Consider the following 24,794-nt stretch of genomic DNA (forward strand, 5'->3'; position numbering starts at 1 on the left):
CTTTTCTAATAAAGAGAAATAGAATCAAAAATAAATAAACACACGAAGGGCTTTCATTCATTCATCTAGTGTTTACTGAGGATCTGCTGTGTGACAGCCTATGCTGGTTGTGGAGGTGGACACTGAGGAGCACACCAGGGCACACCACTGGTCCCCCTGTTTAAATGGGGTCAACGTCTTGAAAGTTTGATCAGAGCCAGTATCGACGTCCTAAGCTTCTTCTCGAGAAAGAATTCAAGGATGAGCCACAAATTAATCAGGCAAGCAAAGAATTTATTGGGGGTGAAGCAAGAGAAGGAAAGTGCACCTGCAGGGGTGCAGGCAAGGGGGTGAAATGCAAAGTTCTGCCCTGGGGTCCCATGATATATGGGGGTACAGGTCTCCAGTTGTGCCCTGATTGGCATACTTGAGACACAGCAGGGGAACTCTACTAGGTGATCCGATTCCCTTAATGGGTTAGGGGCTGGGTTAGGGGATGCTGGTGATTGGTGATTGGCTTCTGGCTGTTGTTCCCGAGCTCTGCAGGCTGTGCGGACCACCGGTGATTGGCCTCTGGTCACTGTCCACGAGGCAAGAGGTAACCTGAAAGTGGGTGGGGTGGGGGTGCTGCCCCCCTCGCCCTGTCCCTCTTTCCGCCATGTAATGAGGTTGCCTCCTGATCACAGAGCCGCTGGGTGTGTGCTGTGTGCTGTAAGCTGCAGAGTGTGTGCTGTAAGCTGCCCCTTCCTAATTTGCCCGTGTGCTCAGCACATTCATGCTAGCCAGCAGGCCAATGCCTCAGTTTCTCTTGCCAGGCTTATTAGGTTTTTCTGCCCCTTCCTCCTTAGGTCCCTATTCTATCCTGACTGCAAAGGGTTAAACAACAGTTCAAGGCAGGACACCCAGGAGGCCAAGTGGAAGCCCCAGAGAGCAAGCAGAGGCCAGAGGCTGGAGGCTCACAGGCAGCACGGAAGAGGCCCAGAGCTGGCCACAGGGAGGGACCTGTCGGCTCTGCTCTGCCCTCAGGCCACATCGTGGCCCACGGATTTCTTGCAGACCCACTGGTAGGTGGCATCACATTATACATCACTCCACATCTGCTGAGGATGGACACAGTCCTCCGTGTGCCCGTTCCCGTTGTCCAGTTGTCCAGCTGCTCCTTGCTCAAAAACCTGGAAACAGAGGGACATTATTCAGCTAGACACAGGCAGTGGCCCTTGTCCCTGCTGTGGCACATGGAGCTAAAGTGACACAGCTCCCCAGTCCCCTTGCAGCCCCAGAACAGGGACAGAACTGCGATGCCTGCAGGCCTGGGTCTGCTGAGGACATCCTGAGTCACTGATGATCCAAGGATGGGGAGGGTGTCTGTGAAGCAGCAAGTTGGGGAAAGGAGAGGGGAGGGCCTTTCAACTTCCACTCCAGAACTCACACTCAGATCCCTATCAGACAGGGCCCCTTTAGATTGACTTGCACCCCTGTGGAACAGGGGGTGTCTGGGGGGGTGCTGGTGCCACCCGGACACTGCGCACCAGCCCATTTTGCTCTCAGGGCAGAAATTCCCAGGCAAGCATGAAAAGATAACAGCAGAAAACAGTGCTGGAACGCGGGACTCGGCAGTTTTGCACAGGAAGCTTTGGGACATGTTGTTCTCTCTAGTCTTCTCAAGTTGGGACAAAACTGAACAAACGAGATGAGCTGGGTGCTTCAGAAAGTGCGAAAGCTACTAGCGAAATCCATTTTCCTCTATCAGGAGAAGCAACAGAAATTTATGAAGTTGTTGCAGAAAATCCAGGACTTGTCAACAAATCTTTTTACCCAGGTGGTTGCTGATTAAGAAGATACTGAACATGTTCAACTAAGGAGTGAAAGAGCATTTGAGAAATACGTAAAATCTATGTAGGAATGAAAATAAACTAATCTGAAGCAACTTAATCCAGAATAGTTATTTTAAATTGTGGTGCATAGAGATTTAAAATGGCGACTTGTAGCAATATCAATGGAAAAGCTACATGTTGCAGCTACATTATTGAAATAAACTTTCAAATGATTGAAGATAAACATAATACAGGGTGTTTCTTTTTTTTTTCCACAGCACTCTGTGACTTAGGCTACAGTCTAGTTATTATATTCACAATTCACAATATGACCTGAAAACAAAAAATCCTTCTGAAAATTATGTAATTTAAGGGTAACATTGTTATCATAAGCCTTCTATAATAGTGTAACTGTTGCTTATTATCCTACTAATGAAACATTCAACTGCATTTTAAAAAGTCAAGATTCTGGAAGTGGCTGTGGCTCAATCAGTTGAGCTTCCATCTACCATATGGGAGGCCCTGGGTTCGTGTCCCGGGGCCTCCTTTTGAAGGCAGGCTCGCCCACACATCACCGAGAGCACTGGCCTACAAGCGCTACGGAGAGCTGACTCAGCGAGGTGACACAGCAAAAAGCAAGGCAAGTAAAAACACAGAAAAGCACGCAGCAAATGGACACAGAGAGCAGACAACAAGCAAGCCTCAAGGATGGGGTGGGATAAATTCAAAAATAAATACAGAGACGCAGAAGAATGCACAGTGAATATACAAAGAGCAGACAGCAAGCAAGCCTCAAGGGGGATGGTGATTAAAAAAAAATCAAGACTGATGACTGGAGAGGAAGCCCAAAGGGACCTGAGGGGCTGAGGGAAAAGCATGCTCCCTCAAACTCTCAGGGTGCTGCCCCGCCACCCGCCTCTGCCCTGCCCTGCTGCTGGCATCTGTCCACCTCTGAGAATCTCCCCACTCATTGAGGACAGTGGGGTTTGTTGTCCAGGTTTCTGCCTCCAGTGCAAGGTGCTCAGAGGAATTCAATATTGTTCCCTGCCTGACAGGAGACATGAAGGTTATGGGCTGTGCCCTCCCCTAGAGGAGGAAGGTCAAAGCACCAAAGTCCCTTGTCACACACCAACCCTGTCAGAACCACCCCAAGCCCCCAGCTCTGACCTGCTCTTCCTCAGAGGACACCGATGCCAGGTGAGCTCCTTGGGATGCACAGAACTGCTCAGCCTCCTCCGAACACTTCTTGTCATCAAAAAAGTAATGCAAGCTCCGACAGTAGAACTTACAGCAATCCTGGAGAAACTGGACATACTGAGCTGGAGCAGAGGTGGGAAGAGAAGGAACCAGGGGCTGATGGTGGATGTCCCAGAGCTGGCCTTCCTGAACCCGCCAGTGGCTGGCCACTGAGGCCCACATCCTTGAGGCTCAGTTCCGCAAGGGCAAGTGCTGCTGAGACCACTCCCCTGTCCCACTACCCAATACGCCAGGGAACAGCAGCTCAAGACGCCTGGCTCAAATAATCCTGGAACACTCGGCTCTGCTACCCAGAAAAACTCTCTGCTGAGACATGTGCTTTCTGTCACTTTATTTCCCATCTCATGGCTGCCACCGTACAGTCCTGCCATCTCAATTCCCACCATCTCTCGAGGATGTTGTCCATCCATCCAGAGACTCCTTTACTTCTTTGACTTGATCTCCATCCACTCCGGCTGCCCACACCCAGGACTATCACAGAACTTCCTCATCACCTGCTCTACCTGCCCTCACAGGTGTCACACACTAAGAGCTCATCCTGTCACCAGGAGCCCCAAGTCTCAGCTCTTTCCTCCCTCCTTGTCACCACTTCCTGCTCTTTAGTATCATCTCTACCGCAGCTATTGAAATGAAGCCACAACACTCATTTCTTCATTCATACCTTCAACATTCATACATTCATTGTTCGACATTCCTCAGCTTCTGTGAGCTGGGGACTGTTATAAAAGACCAATAAGAAACAATTCATGCCCTCGAGGAATTTACAGTCTTGTGAAGTGAGACACATGTAAGAAGGGGAAAGACGACGAACAATTAAATGCCACGTGCAGGTTAGAATAGAGGCATGAAAGGGGGTGTCGTCTCTGTCACCTGGGCTGGGGGGGAGGGTTTAGCAAGGGAATCTGGGATGAGATGTTCCTTGAGATGAGTCTTTAAAAAAAAACTGAGGGGTGGGGGATGGGGAATTAATACTTATTTGGTAAAGTTTCAGTTTGGGGCCAAGGAAAGCTTCCAGCCAGAAAAGATCATGATGGTAGCACAATGTTGTGAATGTATATACTGAAGCAGTTAAAATGGGAGCTTTTATGTTATATATATGTTACCACAATAAAAATTTTTTTAAGAAAACATAGAACTGTACAATACAAAGAGTGAACCCTACTCTAAACTATGGACTATAGTTAATCATATGATTATAATAATATTGGTTCATCGATTGTAACAAAAGTACCCACTAAGGGAAAACGTTAATCATGGTCAAAGCTCTCTACCTTCTGCAGGATTTTTCTGTAAACCTACAACTGCTCTAACATTTTTTTTAAATTTTTAATCAGAAAAACACTAAAAAAAAAACAAAAATACTGAGGAAGAGTTTGCCAGGGGATCAGGTCCAAGAAAAGCCTTCCAGACAGGGGAAATGGCAGGTGCAAAGGCAGGCAGGCAGGAAACGGCATTGCACAAGCTGATCTGTGCAAAACCTGGGGTGTGGCCAGCATGCAAGGGGTGGGGGAAGAGCCTGGAGAGGCTGCCAGCACTAGATCTTATGCCCATGACAAGGAATTTGGATTTTTCCCTGTGAGCAATGGGAGGCTCTGAAGGGTTTTACGGATGGTGCAGATTTGCACTGTAAATATTTCAATGTGGTGCAATGTGAAGATGCAATAGGGAAAAAAGACCACCCTGCTTGGACCAGAAACATCCATCAGAACCCAACTGCAAAGATCTCAGGGAGAGACAGGCCACGTGGACCACGCGTTCTCAAAGTGTGTTCCCTGGAACAGCAGCATCGCGCCAACTGGGAACTTGGTACAAATGCCCCTTCTCAGGCCCAGCGCAGACCTGCTTTTCCAGAAATTGCATCTGAACAGTCTGTGTTTTAACAAGGCTGCGTGTGACTCTTATGCTCTCTGAAGCCTCAGAACCAGTCATCTAAACCCGGGGAGGGTCAATTCTGGCCCAACACCAGCCTCTTTTTATAAATAGTATCATTGGAGCAGCCACGCCGATTCATTTACATGTTGTCTTTGGCTGCTTCAGCAGAGCAAGAGGACAGCGCTGAGGAGCCCTGACAGAGACTATGGCACACAGGTCTCAATTTTACTATTTGGCCCTTTAAGAAAAAAGTTAAATAATACTCCACCCTGACTGCCCATGTTTTAAAACTTCGTGGTGCTGAGGCTGCATCCCAGACCAAAATCCATAAGATTTTGTACATGAGCCCCAGGCATGTACTTGGGTGACCCCAATGTGCAGCCAGGATGGAGCACCTCTCAGTCCATACTAAAGCAGGAGGGCAGCAGTGGGGCTCGAGGAGAGGCAGGAAGGAGGAAAGACTTCCAGGCACTGGTCCGCATGGCCAGTGATTCCTTAGACTCGACTGGAAACAGGGGCAAAGAGCAGGGGCTCAGCACTGCCTGCCAAGTCCTCATTTGTCAGCTCCCATCTCTCCAACAGCTTCTCCCAACCATCCCTTCTCTCCCTCAGCTCCCTACAGGCATCCTTCTCCTTAGCAAGTGACCTCCTATGCCACCCAGAAACGGATGTGGTTAACAGCAGCTCTCGCAGTCTCGTGCTCCCACATCTGCACAGTAGGGTGGACACCAACTTCCACACCTGCTCCCCTCCCAGGCTCAGAGATTCAAGTGCCATCCCAACCTCCTTCAAGGCCAGTCACTCATCATGCATTTCACTCTCCTCCCTCTCTCCTCCCCTATCTTCAACCTCCACCTCTTTGCTATTTCCTTTCTGTAAACCTCAGCTGAAGCCTATGTGATTCTAGAAACACTCTCTCAAGTTCACCAAAATATTAGCAGGGGTTCACATGGAAGTCTTGAAAATTTTCATGGCAATACAGATGCTTGTTTTCTCATCTTGCAATTTTTCAATATTTGCCACACTGTTTATTATTAATAGAAACATGTTGTAATGGAGAAATAGATGATGTGCATTGTTTTTTACTCTTCCCCTCGTCTCTCCTTCCCTGTCAGCTCTGTTCCTTGACAGACTCATATACATGATCGATTCACGGCCAACAGCAGTGGTCTGGCTTCCACTGAAACTTCATTCTAATGACTTATTAATTGCTCAGCCTCAGTGGATGCTTTTCAGTTCTGATTTTACATGGCCTCTCTGGCATGTGCCAGAACTGACTGCTCCCGTTTGGAATTTCTTTCCTCTTTTGGCTTTCCCACATGCACATCTCCCAATTCCCCTGTCCTCAATTGGTTCACACACATCTTTCCCTTCTTGCCTCCTGAAGGTTGATTCCTGGCCCCACCCTCAACACTCTTCTGCATTTTGTCTCATGCAATCCCACACATCCACTGCTGCAACCAGAACCCCCACACCCGGGGCACCCAAGCCTATGACTGCAGCCCCAGCCTCTCTCCTCAACTCCAGACAGCCTGCAGGTGACGTCCACTTGGCTGCCCCCAGAGCACCACAGCCAGCATGTGCAAATCTTGCTGCTCCTCTTCCTCCTTTATTTCTCAGTTGGGGACCCCTCCATTTGACCACTCAAGTCAGAACCTCAGGGTTCTCCTTAAAACCCTTCAGTGGCTCCTCATTTCCTGGAGGATGAAAGCCAAGCTCACTCAGAGCCCTTCCAATCTAGCGTGTGTCTCTCCAGCCCTGGCCACCCCTCTACCCAGTGTTTTTCAAACTGCAATCGCTGACCCATTAGTGGGTCATAAATTTGGTTTATCAGCTTTTACATGCTTTGCTCTTTTTTTTAAAGAATAGAATATAAAATGTCTGAGTGAGTTCATGCAGTTAAGGTTTTGCTTTTTAAACTTGCATAGATAGATTACATAGATGATTAGATAGATGACAGATAAGTAGATTTCCTCCCCCCCTTCCACAAAAGGTCCCTTCTCCCCTTTCTATTTGCCTCCCCCCTCTCAGTTCCCGTACTTGCTTCTAACTTCACACCTCTTTCACCAATCTATATGACTTTGCTTACAGGTTTGTCTCCATCTTGCATCTTGTAACCTTCTCAAGAGCAGGCATCATGTCTTATTCATCTTTAACCCCCTGACACATGGTACATGTTCATGAAAGTTTGTCAGACACATGCTCGAATGCTGCCTACTAGCTTAAGTGCGTGACCTGTGTTGATTCACTTGGTCCTCCCTGTGAAGCAAATCCTATTGCCCCATTGTGCAGGTGAAGCTCAGAGAAGGTAAGCAACTTGTTCAGGTTCACACCGTTTGTGATAGCTGGAAGTCACAAACAGGTTGTCTGGCCCCACAAGCACACTATGCCATTACCACATGCCTTCATCACAAAGATCTGCTTTGCCAAAGGAGAAATTTGGTGGAGAGATTATAAGCCACCTGAGAGCAAGGACATAGATTCTCACATCTTCTGTGCTACCGCCTGGGCAACAGAGGAGCTGCCTTTATTGGATTTGTCCTCTCTCCACCACCCTTGCTCTTTCCCAGAAGAGACACATACTTGAGGCTAAAGGGGCAGAAACATCCCAACAACTCCACCCTCCCCATGGTGGACCCTCCCTACCACTTACTTTGGGTCCTTTGTAGCTGCTCCTGTGAAGCACAGGCTGTGCGGACGGTCTCCAGGCTGCTCTCCTGCTCCTGGATTTTCACACTTAGGGAGTTGGTATTACTCACATTAACTTTTAGCCTCTGGATCTCGTCCTGTGCCTCCTTCAGTCTCTTTTCTAACATCTGGGTCTGGGAATTAAAGGCAGCACCCTTCATTCATTGTTTTAGGGTCTCTAAAGCTCTCCTAGCATTTTCCAACTCTGCTCTTACTCCTGGGAGCTCAGCTTTTGTCTGCTCCATCCCGCCCTTTGCCATTTGGGTCTGGGCAATAGCAGTTTCTGAATATCTTTTTAACAACTGAATCACTTCATCAGCCCTGTCCAAGGGACCTCTTAATAACTGGATCTCAAAAGTGCTGTTGGGAAACGGACTTTGGCCCAGTGGTTAGGGCGTCCGTCTACCATATGGGAGGTCCGCAGTTCAAACCCCGGGCCTCCTTGACCCGTGTGGAGCTGGCCATGCGCAGTGCCGATGCGCGCAAGGAGTGCCGTGCCACACAGGGGTGCCCCCCGCGTGGGGGAGCCCCACGTGCAAGGAGTGCGCCCGTGAGGAAAGCCGCCCAGCGTGAAAAGAAAGAGCAGCCTGCCCAGGAATGGCGCCGCCCACACTTCCCGAGCCGCTGACGACAACAGAAGCGGACAAAGAAACAAGACGCAGCGAATAGACACCAAGAACAGACAACCAGGGGAGGGGGGGAAATTAAATAAATAAATAAATCTTTAAAAAAAAAAAAAAGAGAAAAAAAAAAGTGCTGTGGTCTACACTGCCTTTTATACAGGGCTGGGTCTGCAAATTGAAAGCACTTGCATTTCCCAGAGCTCCCCAGAGCCTCTGGATCTCGGCATTGGGCCCTTCCAAACTGCTGCTTAAAACCTGGTGCTGGGTCCTTAAAACTTTGACACTCCCCAGATTGCCTTTCAAAAGTTCGGTCTGAACACTGGCATTCTGTAAGCTCCTATTTGCCAAGTGTAAACCTACCTTTAACAGCTGAATTTCAGCATTGGCATCTTCTAGGTCTTGACTTAACATGTGGAGCACAAAGCTGGTGTTTTCTGAACTGCTTTGTAAGAAATCTTGGGTCTGGGAATTCAATGTGTTTGCCTTTTCCAGAGCTCTCCTTAGGCCCTGGATCTCAGCAACAGCCCCCTCCAAGGAATTCCTTAACATCTGGGTCTGGATATGGCAGGTGCCAGCATCCTCTAGAACTCCTTTGACCATCCGGATGTCAGCACTGGTGTTTTCCAGGTGGCCGCTGAGCATCTGGATCTGAGAACAGACATTGTCTACCTTGTACTTCAGCATCTGCATCTCCACAGCCCAGGTGCTAGAATGTTCTTTAAATAGCTGGAGAGCTTCCTTATCTCGGCCACCACGCCAAAATGGTCGGAACCTGCAGTGGAGGAAATGGAGAGGTCAGGCAAAGAGGCCCATTTCATGGTGAAGCATAAAGATCTACCAGCGTGTTCTGAAGATTTCCGTGGGGAGATACCTACACCATGGCCCAGAGAGCACCCCTAGTGGCCTGTGACCCCCTGACCTTGGACCAAACAATAGCCAAAGACCTAATTAGCCATCACACCTGAACTAACAGATCCAAAGAATTGAAATTCTTGCTTACAGTAAACTACCTACCCCACACATACCCCAAAGTCATGCTGGTGAGACTTGGATTCTTTTGCCATTGTAACAACTTGAGAATAACTCATTATACAATTTAGAGCTGTGGAAGTTTAATTCCACAGAAATTTCACCATTAGAAGAGTCATTGAGAAAAAGAAGATGTGAATAAGGCCCCTGTTTTGTTCTGAGCTGTATTTGTAAAACAACCATTGAGCCTCTTGATTCGTCATTGTTACTCCTGAAAACCATGTAGACCACAAACATAAATTCTCTGATTACGAATTCCAGGGGGGTGGGGGGTGGGAAACCATAGGAACAAAATAGGTGCTCCTGGCAGAAGGCCCCGTTCAATCCACAGTACTATGATACAGGCGTGCCACACCTTCGGGTCACCTGGGGCCTCTGAGCTGTGATTGCCTCTGAAAGGGCTGGACACCCCTACAGAAAATGGAGGACAAGAGTCCCTTCAGAGCAATTTGGGGATATGAGAGCCCTGAGTGAGAGATCTTGGCCACCAGGGCCGTTCAAGGAAACTGCAGCCCTTTCCTCGGCAGGGCCTTTCCCAGCAAGCCCAGCGGCCACTGCCCCTGGTCTTGCCATCACCCTTGGCTCTCCTCATGAGCACGGACACAATTTCACACATCCATGGTCACCGCCTGGTTCCATCCTCCCCTCAGGACCCCTCCCCTATTCCTCAAGCCCTGGCTAGGGGAAGTGGGAGACCACCTGGCCTTTGGAGGCGTGAGAAGAACAGAAAGGAAGTCCAGGTTGATCTTTAACAAAGAAGCAAAGGCAATTCAGTGGAGAAAGCATAATCCTTTCAACAGATGGTGCTGAAACAATTTAATAGTAATATCCAAACAAATAAAAATGAACTTCAGGGAAGAGGCCTTGGCCCAACAAATAGGGTGTCCACCTACCACACAGGAGGTCCGCGGTTCAAACCCCGGGCCTCCTTGACCCATGTGGAGCTGGCCCATGCTCAGTGCTGATGCGCGCATTGAGTGCCGTGCCCTGTAGGGGAGCACCACGTGTAAGGAGTACACCCCGTAAAGAGAGCCATCCAGTATGAAAGAAAGTACAGCCTACCCTGGAGTGGTGCCACCCACACACACAGAGCTGACACAACAAGATGATGCAACAAAAAGAAACACAGATTCCTAGTGCTGCTGATAAAGACAGAACCTGGTCACAGAAGAACAGGCAGTGAATCAACACAGAGACAGACAACTGGGAAGGTGAAGGGGGGCGGGGGGAAGGGGAAATAAATAAAATAAATCTTGAAAAAAAAAAAGAAACTTCCCTCCAAACTTCACACCTTTACACAAACACTAACTCAAAATGAAAATTTAACCTAAACTTTAAAATCTTTAGAAGAAAATGGGAGAATATCTTCATGACCTTGGGTAAGGCAAGCAGATTGAGAGAAGATATTTGCAAATCACACATTTGATGAAGGACTTGTGTCTAGAATACATAAAGAACTCTCAATATTCAACAAAATAACACACCCATTTTTTAATTAGACAAGAGTTTGAACAGATAAATTTTTTTTCGATGAAGTATTTAACTACATGAAATAAAATGCTCAAAATCATTAGTAATTAGAGAAATGCAAACTAAAACTACTTTGAGATATCACTACATACCTACTTATTAGCCTGGCTGAAATGAAAAAGACCCATCACCCCAAGTGTTGAAAAGGATGTGAAGGAGAAGGAAATCTCATCTCTGTGGGTGGCACTATAAATCCTACAACCGCTTTGCAACTTGGCAGTTTCTTAAAAAGTTAAACATGCACATACCCTGTGACCCAGCCATTCTACTCCTAGATGTTTACCCATGATAAAATAAATATTATTCAATAAAAGGACTTATAGATGAATGTCCACAGCAGCTTTATTTGAAATCAAAAACTGGAAAAAACCCAAATCCCATCAACAGCTAATTGGGTAACTCGTGGCGTAGCCATAAAATCTAACACTACTCAGCAATAAAAAGAAATGAGCTACTGTGCACGCCACGGCATGGGGGAAACTCAGGATAGTTATGCTGAGTGGAAGAAGCCAGAGGAGAAAAAAAAAGAGTATGTCCAGTTGATCCTTTATATGTTTATAAGGAGAAAATGCAAACTAATACACAGAGACAGAAAGTAGAGCCGTAGTTGCCTGGGGAGGAGGGAAAACGGAGCAGAGGGATTACAAAGGGTTAAAACTTTGGCGGGGGGAGGGCAGGTGGTGAATGTGTTCAGCGTCTTGACTGTGGTGATGGTTTCATGGGTGAACACATATCAAAACAGGTTGTGCACTTTATGTGCACTTTGTAATGCACATTACACTTAATATACCTACACTGAAAGAAAAAAGATGATGCCCTCCTCTAAAGAGGTCAGACCCACTGAGGGGCCTGGGGATGGCAGGGGAGAGGCTTGTCCTGGGTCCTGGGCCTCCCGACACCGGCTCCCTTCCCGCCCTCCCTCCCTCCACTGTGGCTACTCACTGTCTGGTTCCACAGGTGGCGGCCAGGTGGTATCTCCCAGGTGGGACTGAAACTCCTGGAATGAGGAATCTGCCCGAGGTTGTTGAACTGAAAGACCCCACTCCTGGGTCAACACCACCTCTCACCTGGGGCCTGGGGACAGGGGGCACACACACCCTAGTGGTTGGATTCCAGAAGGAGGGGGTTGGCTCCAAGCCCCTCTCAGGGTCTTCCCTCATGAGCTTTGGTTCTGGAGAGGAGCCTCCCCCCTTGGATGGTGGCCTCTGTCTGGTCCCAGGAAGCATCTGGCCCAGACCTGGGGCTGGAGGTGGAGTGACCCTCTGGGTGCATTCGGGGTCCCATAGAGGGCTTTATGCAGGATGAGGAGGAAGAGCCATTGGGGTTCAGATGCGCGAGGGGCTCGCCCACAACAAGGAGAGCCACGAGGGAGGACAGCACGGCCACCACCGCCAACACCAGCGTGGCCTCAACTCGCCTCCTCATCTTGGGGCCACAGAAACCACTGCCGTGGGGCCTGTCCCTGTGGGAGAAGCCAGTGTCCAGGACGAGCGTGTGCTCTGTGCTCCTACCCCCTCAGTCTCCTTGTCTGTCCTGTGGGTGAGAACAATGGCCATGCTTATCACACAGGGATTCTGGAGAAGGAAAAGGAGCACCTGAGACGAGAGGGGCACCTGGGGCATTGTGGCATCACACAGCCAGGTAGTCCAGCTGGGAGCACAGCACCCAGAAATGGAGGAGGATGGCGGGGGCGGGGGGACCCACAGAAGAGGAGTTCTGCAAGCCTGTCGGAAGGAAGGATGGAGGAAACGAACAAACAGGAACAAAGCTGCTTCATGGGTCCTGCCCACAGCAAGCTCACACTCTGTGGGGCTGCCACCACCCCACACCCCGGCACGGGGTCCCTGGATCCTGAGAAAGAGCCTCTGCCTCAGAGTGTCAGTCCTAGAGCCTCCCTGCTGGAGGTCACAATGCCCCCTGGGCTGTGAGATGGGCCGGGCCTGCAGCTCTAGCTTCAGAATAAAGTGTGTTCAGGGAAACCTGCTAAGGGTGGAGAGTGAGGGAGTCCCAGGACCCTGAGGTGAGCAGCTGCGATTTAAAACCAGGTCCATCAAGTTTACAGTTCACCCCCTTCCTCTTACCAGGCTGTCATCCCCAAGGGAATGGGTCTGGGGACTGGGTGTGTGCTCCAGGGTCCTCGGCCTGACCCTGTTTATTCTTCAGGCCAGAAGAGCAACAAGCCGAGCTCTGGCCTGCCAGGGAGGGGCTCAGAGAAATGGCAGCAGGCTGGGGACACCCCAAACCATGGAACGGGGCTGTGAAGCTCATGTCTACAGCCCTTTTATCTGGTGGTGAATCTAAGCAGGCATATTCTGAAGAGCAGTAGTTCCACTGGCAGAGACTTTCAGGGCAAAAGGAGCAGCAGAACTCAGCACTGTGGCTGAGCCAGGGGGTACGTCTACATCGTCCCTTGACCGTCCCCCACCCACTGGAAAGGGCACCCACTGCACTGTAGCAGAGAAGCACTAGGAAGTCGTTGTTAAAAACTCCAAGTCAGCTACACCCAGATGGAAAACCCCCTCCCCCATTCACTACCTTATAAAGCCTGTAGGGTGTTTAATCTCTCAGCCTCAGGTTGTTTATCCGCAAAGTGGAGGACACCAACCCTGTAGTTTTTTGTGGTGAACAACGTAATGGACACATAGAAATACCTCACCAAGCATCGCACACTTAGAAAGTAATCAATAAATGGCACTGATGACTAAAATGGACACACACTTGTCTACTCAAGCACTGTGCCACCAACCCTTCAAACTTTTCCAGCTGAGCTAATGTTATAGTGGCCAAGAATCTGTAGTTGATGACACTTGAAACGTAGAGTGAGGTGAATCATTTTTTTGTCAGACAGGCCAGAGGCCCTGGGCTACCAGCACCTCATTTCTCTGGAGTGTGACACCTCGCCCCCCTCTTTCCCAGCTCTAAAGTCCTGGAACTCTGATGACCTTGCCCTGGAGGACACAGGCCCTAGAAGAACCAGCTCCCCCTGGGAACCATGCAGCCAAGATCCTTATTTATACTGATCCCCTTCCACCCCAGAGTGGTAAAGTGGGCAGTGGGCATAGCCAACTAACAGAACACAAGGACCGCCCAAGGATATACGAAAATATTTAATTTAAATCAAAGTACTGCAAACTAAAATAGAAACTGGATGCCATTTTGTGTCTACCAAGCTGGCAACATTTTTAAAATCATACCCAACATTGGGGAGAGAATGAAAAGGGAACAGTCTTCTTCCTATAAGAGGGTATATCAATTGTTATGTCTTTCTAGAAAGCAATTGGGCAACTTGTATCAAAAAAAAAAAAATCAGATGAGCGTACATGTTCCATGTCTCAGTAATTTTTCACTTCTAGCATTTTATTCTAAGGCAGCAATCTAACATGCACACGTGGATGTTCCAGTAAAGAGCTGCAGGTGACACATATGCCCAACAAGGTACTGGATAAGTTACAGTCCATCTATACGACAGACTATGCAATCAAAAGCTGTTCTTTGAAGGAAAACCTTAAGAATGAAGAAATGCTCTCGATAATCTTATGTGAAAAAAAGTTAAAGATGTATGGAATATTACACTTTTACACACAACTAGAGGGAAAAAAGACTAGAAGGATACACAGAAATGGTTTGGGGTAGTTCCATCTGGGTTATGTGTCTCAAGTCCCTCTTTAGTCATGTCCATACTTTCCAGGTGATTTAATTTTGTTATAAAGAATGAACGTCACTAATTTAAAAGCCATGGCTAAAACCAGGGCCGGGTTTCTGAAGAAAATTTATTCAGAGTGTTAAGGCCCACTTAACACAAAATATTAGATCTGAATCTCGTTTTAGAGGTACCAAGTCAGATAACAGGATTCTTTTCATCAAGGGTCTAGTGCCTGGTCAAAGCAGGCCGCCCCAGCCTTGCAATTTTCTCCACTTCCCCTCAAGTCTGCTCCTCTTTTCACAAGCCTTTCTCTTCACACCTTTTGCCAAAGGCAAGCTCCTGGTTCGCTCCCATGCTCCGTTTCTAAAGGGCCTGAGGTCTTCAGGAACAGCTCCCAGCAGAACTTCTCCAAGCCCAGCCCCAAAGGCACACACCCCTCCCTGGGCCACCGGGATGCGCCCCTGCAGCACCAAACCCAAAGACTGCAGAGACGGGAATGAGACCAGATTTGACCTGCCAGCGAGGGTAAACCAGACCCAGGTGGCACTCGAGGAGAAAGACGCGACAATAAAAGCTACCAGTAGATGCCGCTCAACAGCAGCCCATGGAGCAGTGTGTTCAGTCAAGACCGTGAGCACCCACAGGTGGTGGAGGGGAGCTTGGTGCACGCAGGCGCGTGCGCTCCTTACTCAAAGGAACCGCCCGCGGCTCTCCTCCCACTGGGATTTGCTTTGAGACCGAGATGCAGAGAAAGGTGGAAGGGGGCGTCCTTTGCCACCTGAGCACTGGACCAGCACACACGGCAGGGAAACTGAGGCTCCGCGTACCTGCACTAATGATCTTTAAAAGCACCTTTCGGCGGGAGATATTTTTGCAGCCGTCGCGAGCCTCAGCTGTGCTCATCCCGGAACCAGTCCCGAGCAAGCCCACGTGGTGAGGAGGCCACCCGCGTGGCGCGCAAAACCAGCCCGGCGACGGTAGGGGCTCCAAAGCCACCGTCACTGCCCCGCCAACCAGGCGCACGAGGGGGACCTCAGGAGGTCTGAAGCCGCGGGGAGCAAGGCCGCCCGGGGAGGCTGAGAGGGCAGGGCCAGCCCGCCCGCGGGAAGGGGTCGGAGGCGGCGGAGCAGCGACGGCCCTGGACGTCCGCGCTCCTTGGCCTTGGCCCCGCGCCACCGCTCCAGCGCCAACTGCACGTCCTGGGTCGCCGAGTAGTCGCCAAGGGCAGACGCCTGAGCCGGCAGGTGGCAGCCAGCTGGGCAGCGGCCCGAACTGCTCCCGCAGCACGTCCTGCAGCACCTCGGCCAGAGGCCGGGCCCGCCCGCCTTGAATCCCCCCCCCCCCCCGCTCGGGGCGGGGCCCGCCCCCCACAGCCTCTGCCCTGCTGGGTCAGAAGAGAGGCCGGGCTCATGGAAAATTGGGCAGCTTGGGTTAAGGGCAGAAATCCGTGTTTTTGTTTTTGTTTTTTAAGATTTTTATTTATTTATTTTATTTATTTATCTATTACCCTCCTTGCGGCTTGTTCCATTCTTTTGCTGTCTCCACTCTGTGGCCATTCCGTGCGCGTCTTTTGTTTTTTCTGTATCTGCTTGTCTCCCTCCGCTGCTCCTCTTGCTGCCCCAGCTCTCTGCGGCCCCCAGGCAGGCAGCTCTCCGGCGCACAGGCCAGCTCGCCCTCACACGGAGGCCCTGATGGACATGAACCCGAGGACTCCCATATGGTAGGCGGGAGCCCAACTAGTTGAGCCACAGCCGCTTCCCAGCTTTGCCTTTTTCTATGTCTTCCTAGCTGCTTGAGAGGGAAATGAGAAGACCTTGAGGCAGGTGTCATTTTAAACAGAGTTCCCCCAGGAGGGACTTTAAATGATACTTTTTTTTTTTTCATTTAAAGCTAAGAAAGGGAGAATTAAGCAGGCAGCAAGAAGTAACACCCTGAGAAGCAGATTTGATTCAACTGATAGAGCATCCGCCTCCCATATTGGAGGTCCAGGGTTCAAACCCAGGGCCTCCTGACCCATGTGGTCAGCTGGCTCACACGCAGTGCTGATGTGTGCAAGGAGTGCCGTGCCACACAGGGATGTCCCCCGCGTAGGGGAGTCCCACGCAAAGGAGTGCACCTCTCAATGAGAGCTGACCCACGCGAAAACAGTGCAGCCTACCCAGGAGTGACACCATACACACAGAGAGCTGATGCAACAAAAAGAGACACAGTTTCCCAGTGCAAGAGGATAATGCAAGCACATGCAGAAAAACACACAGCCAATGGACAAAGAGAGCAGACAATGAGGGTGTGGCTAAGTCACTGTGGTTGAGGGAAATAAACCCCCCTTTGGCTAAGTCACTGTGGTTGTGTTTCTGCTTCAGGTAGCTGGATGCAATCTTTAACCAACATAGAGTGTTAGACAAAAATTACCCTGTTCAATATGTTTGGCAATTAATGGGGTAAACACAAATCTTCATTAGAGGACCTCTGCAAGCCTTTTTATCTGAGATGCTCAGTGACAGTCCAAGAGAAGGGTACAGTGTTGCCCAATTTCTTTTGACTATGGAAGCTTTTATTTCACATTACCTTTCTAGGGACCAGTGTCCTACCAAATATATTTTGGGGAACAGTGTTTTGGGTGCTTTGTCCAACTTTCTCTCCTGGGCCCAGTGAAACAACATGTCTTTGTAGGACATAAGCATAAGTTCTTAGTAAAAGTTTTAATGTAAAACTTGATCGCAGACTCTTAAAATCATTTTAACTTTTTCCAGCCCAGGGATGAGAACTTGGGTCAGCACCAAGGTCTGGTTGCCCAGAGAGCCTGTGTCTTCCCCACCCATCTCCTCTGCCAAATCTTATTCTTTCTCTTTACCGTGAAAACAAATAACATCTTAAATTCTGACATTAAACAAGGGAGAAATTGACATTAAAAAGAAAAGCCCTGAAGAGGCACTTTTCAGAAACCCTGCATTTGGCATTAGTTACCTGCCTGGCCTGGGGTCAGAGCCCTGGGCCTTTGTGCACTGAAAGTTCTAAATGAGAGGACTGATTCTTTAGATAGGGCTGTGTTAGAAATTACTAACACAAAAATGAGTGTAACTCTATCTTACCCTTAAGAGAAACTTACATATAGCTTTAGGTAAATTATTCACATTATAAAAGATGTCTTTAAGAACAAATTTACTAAAGATTTCCTTTAAGTAAACAGCATCAAGTATTTCCTTAACTTGCTCTTCTCCAACCTAAACCCAAGTGTCTTTAAACTTTCTTCATACGAACTAGTTTCTACCTGCTTGACCATTTAGGATGCTTATTCCTGAGCCCCTGGCATTTCTCATCACCTTTACAAGCATGATGACTTACAAAGATCACAATAGTCTCAGAATGGCTGAACAGAAAAGAAAATTATGATAGAAGAGGAAAACAATATTGGAGCTTGAATGTCATTTCTCAGTATATCCCACAAGTTACAGAATATGCAGTGATGTAATGAGAAATAAAAGAATCACTGCTTTTTGCAAGTAGACAGTGTCTTAGGAGGGTGCATTACAATACTGTAATTAGACAAATACTTTTGATGTCTTAAATGCATACAGATCTTGTCAAAAAATGGTTTGAGGAAGCCACAGTGAGTATAAATTCTAACAGGCACACAATTTGGATATTTGCCTGTGAGCATTTTCAATGTAATTTGCATTTAGCAAGGACACAGATGACTTAAAATATGATACTGGCTCTCTAATCTCAAAGTATATCAATAACACTAGTGACTATTTTATTTTTAACAAAGGAGAAAAAGAAACCAAAAGAATGAATTGGGGTTAAGTCATATACCATAGGTAGGTGTTATCTAGTTATAAGTTAAAATTTATTCTTTATAGAACCCACAAATATTTATTGCCTGTGTGTCCATGTTTCTCACACAAAAGAGATTAATAATAGCATCTAGTTCATGGGTTTTTTATTATTAGACTTTAAATGTATATAAATTTTAAAAATCTATCATTAGCAAACAGCTGAACATTTGGAAGTAATCAACGTCTGCCACTGCTGTGATTATGGAGCAAGTGGAAACACCAGGGGTATGTTTGGGTCACTGAGACAACAAAACTTACTGATGGATTGGATGGTAGAGTGAAGGAAAGAGAGAAACCAAGGACAACACCAAGATTTTGGCTTGAGTGACTGGGATGCTGAGGTAAGGAAAATGCAGAGAGAAGGAGCTATGAAGAAAGAAGCCAGGAGTGCTAACTGGGCCTTGTTCATCTGCTTCTGAGATGCCGACAAGATGTCCATGTGAATATGTAAAGGAGGCAGTTGGATATAAAAGTCTGCAGCCTCACAAACTCAAAGTAGGATCTAAGGATCAGCAGCAGCAACTGGGAGCTTCTTAGAAATGCAGAATTCTATTAAAACTTGACAACCCATAGACTAGAGTTCTTGGGAGATAGATCGTGGACTATTAGCATACAAAGGGAGTCTAATGCCAGATTAAATGAGCTCTCCCAGACAGAGGCTGGAGTGAAAGTAAGTGACCCTGGGCAGAGTCATTGGCCTTCCCACACCTACAGGTCTAGAGAAAGAGAAGGGAACCACAAAGATGATCAACAGCCAGTGAGGCCAAGGGAAAACCAGCAGAATGAGGTACCCCAGAAGGCAAGAGACCTGAATGTTTCAAGAAGTGGTCAATTATGTTAAATGCTGCTGATGGCGTGAGTAAGGAAAAAACAGAAAAGAGGTCATTAGACATGGCAATGTAGGGGTCATCAATGACCTTAACAAGAGCAGGGGATAGAAGCCCAAGAGCAGACAGCAGGAAGAGCAATTCAGACAGTGAACAAGGGCAACTCTTTCAAGGAGTTGTGTTGGGAAGATAGAGAAATGGGACCATAGCTGGAATTATGTAGGTAAGCAATATTAGAATATGGCTGAATGCCAATGGGAAAATTACAAGAGAGAGATGGATGTGAAGAGGGAGGGCAAGAGGAATGGAACTGATGCAGGAAGGAGCAGGACCAAGTCCTGGAGTAGTGTTTGAGAAGGTGACAAAGAAGGGGCCCAGAGCCCAGGAGGAACGATAGCCTCTGATAGAAGGCAGGCCACCTGACCCAAAGCAAGAGGTCGGAAAGCAGGGACAGATGCAGGGAGGCTGTAGATTTAGCAGTAAGAAGATAAGGGAGCACCTGGCTCACTGCTTTAATATTTCTTAATCATGTCAAAGGCAAGAACATCAGCAGGGAGAGAGGAAATGGGAAGGGAAAGAGATTTGGAGAAGAGGGATTAGTCCTTTAGGAGAGTGTGAAAGTGAACAACCTCAGAAAAGCCAGGTAGTTTGGGGTATTCAGATTCTGGGCATGGATATTATTTTTCAATCCATGTTATCCTCTATCATGTTTCATTCCTCAGAAAGTGTTCTGTTCCAAGGCATACATCCACAAATCACTAGAAAATACAGCACCTTCCCATCAATCCTCATTATTCCTATAATTATTTTATTACATTCAAGGTCACCATGAGAACAGAGCTGGACAAGGGAGTCATCTTGGAGCCACAGCAAGATGATGATGAGAAAGGATAGATGCCTTTAGTCATCGCCATGAGATTTATGGCTGAGGCTGGAAGGATACAGGAATTAGTGACATGAGAACAGATGCCTCAAGAAAGGGAGTTTTTCTCCTCTTCTTACAGTTCACAAGAACTGCTAGGAGGTCCTTCATGAGACTGATACTTTGACAAACAATACCAGATACTGTTAATTGCTTTTAATAGAGTTTTGAATGATCCCAAACTCAATAATGCCTCCTTGGGTACCTTCATTTCTGCTTGGAAACCAATCTCATTGAACAATCATGTAATGCTGTGCAGCACCCCCTAATCCAGCTATGTAAAGCCCATTTACATGATCCAAAATTCAAGCCTCTCAAGCCAGGCTCACCACGGCACCTTTTCCCTACAAGCACTGTCCTGTGGCAGCTGGCTCAACTCCCACATCCCACATGCCCTAGGACCGGGACAAGGGTACATAACCTCCTTAGGCCTTACAGCCACCTCCGTCCTCTTCTCCTTCAAAAACCCCCATCATCTTGGAAGCACCCATCCTCAAACTTGAACTCCCATCACCCCTCCTTCTTCCACAGCAGCCTCAGCCACGCCTCCGTGGTCATATTTCCTAGATCTCGCCATCACCAAGAAGATCTCCACTTCCAAAGTCTGGATTTTGACATCCTACTTTCCCTGACCAACCCCTTCCAGCCCATGTACTCTGGCTGCTCCACTCCAGCAATTCTCCCATGCGTGAGAAACTTCCTACTCTTTCCCTTCTCTCCCCACAACCTCCACTCTTCACATCCCTCCTCATCTAACTTAAATCAAGCAGTCCTTGTAAAACACCTCTAATTCCTCTACTCCTCTCTCCCTCCACTCTTCCCACCCCACAGAGTCCTCAGCTTGGTTAATCCAACATCAACTTGCTCCCCGTCTGCATCTGAGCAGTTGGCACTTGCATACAACTGTGCTGCCTGACTCACTTCAAAATTACCTCTATCCACTTCAGAGGATTTCTCATTGCCATGCAATCTGCCCTTCCCTGGTATAGACGCTTCAGGAGGACCATTTTCCACCTTCTCACCTCCTCCTCAAATCTCATCACCCTCCTTATCCCCACTCAGCCCATGATGTCATCTCAAATCACATCATGAAAATGGCTGCAGTTGGCCACACTACCTAATCCTCTGACCCAATCCCACCAACCCACCTGAGTCAACTCAATGCTACCTCCCCAGAGAGGCCTTCCCTGGCCACCCTGCTAAAGCACCCTCCTGTAATCACTCCTTCATGTTACCCGAATATTTCTTTTTAACAGGGGTCAGTGATTAGCATGTTGCTTTGCTTGCACAAGTAGCATCTGCCTCCCTGCTCCTGGCATCCAACACTGCCCTCCCCACCATTGGAAAGAAAACTGCACATAGGGGGTGTTTAGGAAGCTGTCTGCTTAAACCATACAGAAGTGCCCACTATACGTGATACTTTACTCATTGTTGCTAGTATATCTCAATTTTTAAAAGTTTTCATGGATATGTTTTATGGGATCTTTCTTTACCCTTCCCAGCAGAATTAACTGTAGGGCTTCTATCTGGGCCAAGTTTATTTTTGTTTAAGAAACACTTAAATAAAACTTTGTTTTTGACATTTTGCTTTTCAGCACATTAATAGGTGTTACCCTGCATGTACAGTGGCAAGGCAATCTCGTCCATTCCTTCCTCAGTGTCTATATCCTTTTTTTCTGAATTAGACTTCTAAAAAGTTTTAGATCACAGTAAAGTCACATATACAATATAGGAACACCTGTATACCAAACATCAAACCTTTTTCCCACTTCCCCAGCAATGATTTTATGATATTTTTCATTTTTAAATACCACAACTTATTTTTCACTTTCAGTTTTTCTAAATTATTATATATTCTATTTCTAAATGAAACCTGTCAATGCTATTTCATTTTCCTGGTAATTGAATTTGGCAATATATTCGGCTTCATTTTTGAGGAAGTTTTTGACTACAGAGGGGTTCAACTGTGGCACAGGAGGAGCACTGAAGTGGGTTGTCATTGGTGGGGGTGCATGGGTGGAAGGGAGTTCTTCAGGGCATGCATATAGGGTATAGATATGTTCAGATGTTCACTGGGTCTTGTCATAGTGGATAGAGTTATACATGACAACTAAAGGACTGCTGAGTTTCCATCCTGGAGAACTCTGTTGCATTCCCCTAGGGAAGAACAACAATCCCCCAAGTGCAAGGACAAAGACAGTGAAGAAGAATGGTCCAGTGATGGGTCCTTGATACTGACGACTATGCTTATGAGCCTGTGTACTTGAAATTTCAACTAGGCCTAGAGTTGCAGGGTGCCTAAGAATTACCTCCTGAGAGCCTCCATGTTGCTCAAATGTGGCCACTCTCTAAGCCAAATTCAGTATGTAAAGGCAGGACCTTCCCCCAAGTGTGGGACAGGACTCCTGGGGATGAGCCTCCCTGGCACCGAGGGATTACTACCATCACCAGCCTGTGATCCAACTAGAGAAAGACCTTGATTAAAAGGGGGAAATGGTAAAGAGAAATGAGTTTATATGGCTAAGAGACTTCAAAATTAGTCAGGAGGTCATCAGAGGGGTCAAGCTTATGCACATCTGAGCAGGATCCCAGAGACAGTCAATGAAGATACAACCCCAGGAAGTGGTGCTCCTGAGAGCTATGAGACACACAGGTTCTGTGGTCATAACAGATAACTCCATAGAGTTCACTGCCTTGCCAGTGGGTCCTTCTGCAATTTGTGCTCCGGATTGTGATGGAGTTGGACTCAGATGTATCCTCTCTACACATACCTCATTTGTCACTTTACTGAACCTCTGACTTATGCTGGGGTTTATGTATATGCAGGAGACTTGAATCTCTGAACTGTCCATGCGCCAGCTGGGCCCTGAGCCTCAGCAGAGTTGCAACAGCTGCTCTCCAGTTCACTGGACGTACCTAGGTCCGCTGATGGGTAGGTGAGAATGGTCAACCACAACACCAGGGAACTGAGAGTGTCTACAACTGCAAGGAGGAGAATCACATCCATCAGCCATGTAGGGTCTAAGTCTCCTCTCGATTTAGAGGTGCAGTGGGCATCACCATCCCAGGGTCCACAACATGGAAGAATATGGATTAGAGTGGACTTGCAGGTATTCTACTGTAGAACTGTTGTGACACTAGCAATGGAAGAAATTGTACCATTGATGTGGAGACGATGGCCACGGGAGTTACTGAGGGCAGGGAGAGGCAGGAAGAGGTGTGATATGGGGCATTTGGGGACTTGAAGTTGTTCTGAATGATATTGCGGGGAAAGATGCAGTACACTGTTTATCCTGCCATGACCCACTGGATGAACTGGGGAAGAGTGTGAACTACAATGCAAACTATGCTCCATGAGCTGTGGCAGCACTCCAGGGTGTATTCACCAAATGCAACGAATGTGCCTTACTGATGAAAGGGGATGTTGATGTGGGGGGAGCAGGATTGGGGGGTCGGGAGTGGGATATATGGGAACCTCATTTTTTTAATGTAACATTTTGTGTGATCTATTTCTCCATTAAAAAAAAAGACAATAAAAATATTTTTTAAAAATATATAAATAAATAAAACCATCCCTCAAAAGAAAAAAAAATTTACAGTGGGAACAGGTGTGGCTCAGGCACTTGAGCCCCTGCCTCTCACATGGGAGGTCCTGGGGCTCCCAGTGCTTCCTGTAAAATACAAAAACAAACAACAAGCGTAACAAATTAAAAAAAAAACAACTCAGGGGAGACAATGTGGCTCAGTGGTTGACCACCAGCTTTCCACATGTGAGGTCTGAGGTCCAATCCCTGGCCCAAAATTTACAGAAAAAAAAAATCAAAAAACACAAAATTTACTAAACTAAAGGTATAAAGTTCACAAATCAGAATAAGAAAAAAAAAAAGGAATCAATATTATAGCTCATTTCCCTTCCTCCCTTCCTTTCTCCCTCTTCCCACTCTCCCTGAGGAAATAGCCCCCTCATTATGCAAACCACAGAATCCTTCAGAGAAGAACTCCAGAAGCAGCCTGAGCAGGACTCAGATGACCCAGCTCCCGCCTTCATCCCCTGAGCAACACCTTTTCTTTGGCCTCGCTCCTCCACTCCCCCATGATGGCCTCCAGGGCTGCACCTGCTCCCATTCTCAGACTAAGGACACAAACACCCTTCCCCTGTCTGCTGACATTTAAAACACCAACAGACAACTAAGAAGAGATATTGTGGAATGAGGCCATGAAAAGATGCTCAGCATCATTCAGCATAGGGAAATGCAAATTAAAAATTTGCCCCACACCAAAGTGATTTAATTTGTAAAAGACAAAAACAACTAGAATTCTCATACATTGCTGATGGGGATGGAAAATGGTACGTTTTGGAAAGAGTTTGGCAGTGCCTTATAAAGTTATATATACACAAAAGACAGCCCGCTGCAATCCCATTCCTAGGTATTGCTCCAAGAGAACTGGAATCTTACGTCCACACACAAGTCTTTATGCCAATTTACACTGCAGCTCTAGTGATAATTGTCAACTACTGGAAACAACTCCAAATGTCCTTCAATGATGAGTAGTTAAATAAACTGTAGTGTATCCATACGTAACCCATACATATGGATCCATCGTTTATATGTAGTACACTCAATAGGTAAGGTAGTACATCCATAGTAATCTAGATGAATCTCAAGCATTGTCCTCAGTGAAAGCAGACAGACACAAAAGCAAACACTGTATGATTCCATTATATGCCTTTCTGGAGAAGATGAAACTCTAGGGACCGGTGGCTGCCAGG

General features: G+C 47.4%; 1 protein-coding gene across 1 annotated transcript in view; it reads right to left on the reverse strand.

The window, feature by feature from the left end:
- Positions 1 to 252: 252 nt before the first annotated feature.
- The window catches only part of LOC101444395 (C-type lectin domain family 4 member F-like), a 33,543-nt gene continuing 9,001 nt past the window's right edge, over positions 253 to 24,794 (reverse strand). Inside the window, exons 2-5 of the mRNA XM_071208895.1 lie at positions 8,594 to 9,005; positions 7,576 to 7,744; positions 2,961 to 3,112; positions 253 to 1,151 (exon numbers count right to left, since the gene is read on the reverse strand). Of these exons, the coding sequence (XP_071064996.1) occupies positions 1,059 to 1,151; positions 2,961 to 3,112; positions 7,576 to 7,744; positions 8,594 to 9,005 (826 nt within the window). The 3' untranslated portion in view covers positions 253 to 1,058. The remainder of the gene's footprint in view (positions 1,152 to 2,960; positions 3,113 to 7,575; positions 7,745 to 8,593; positions 9,006 to 24,794) is intronic.

The sequence above is a fragment of the Dasypus novemcinctus genome, chromosome 17 (genome assembly GCF_030445035.2).
Source record: "Dasypus novemcinctus isolate mDasNov1 chromosome 17, mDasNov1.1.hap2, whole genome shotgun sequence".
NCBI lineage: Eukaryota > Metazoa > Chordata > Mammalia > Cingulata > Dasypodidae > Dasypus > Dasypus novemcinctus.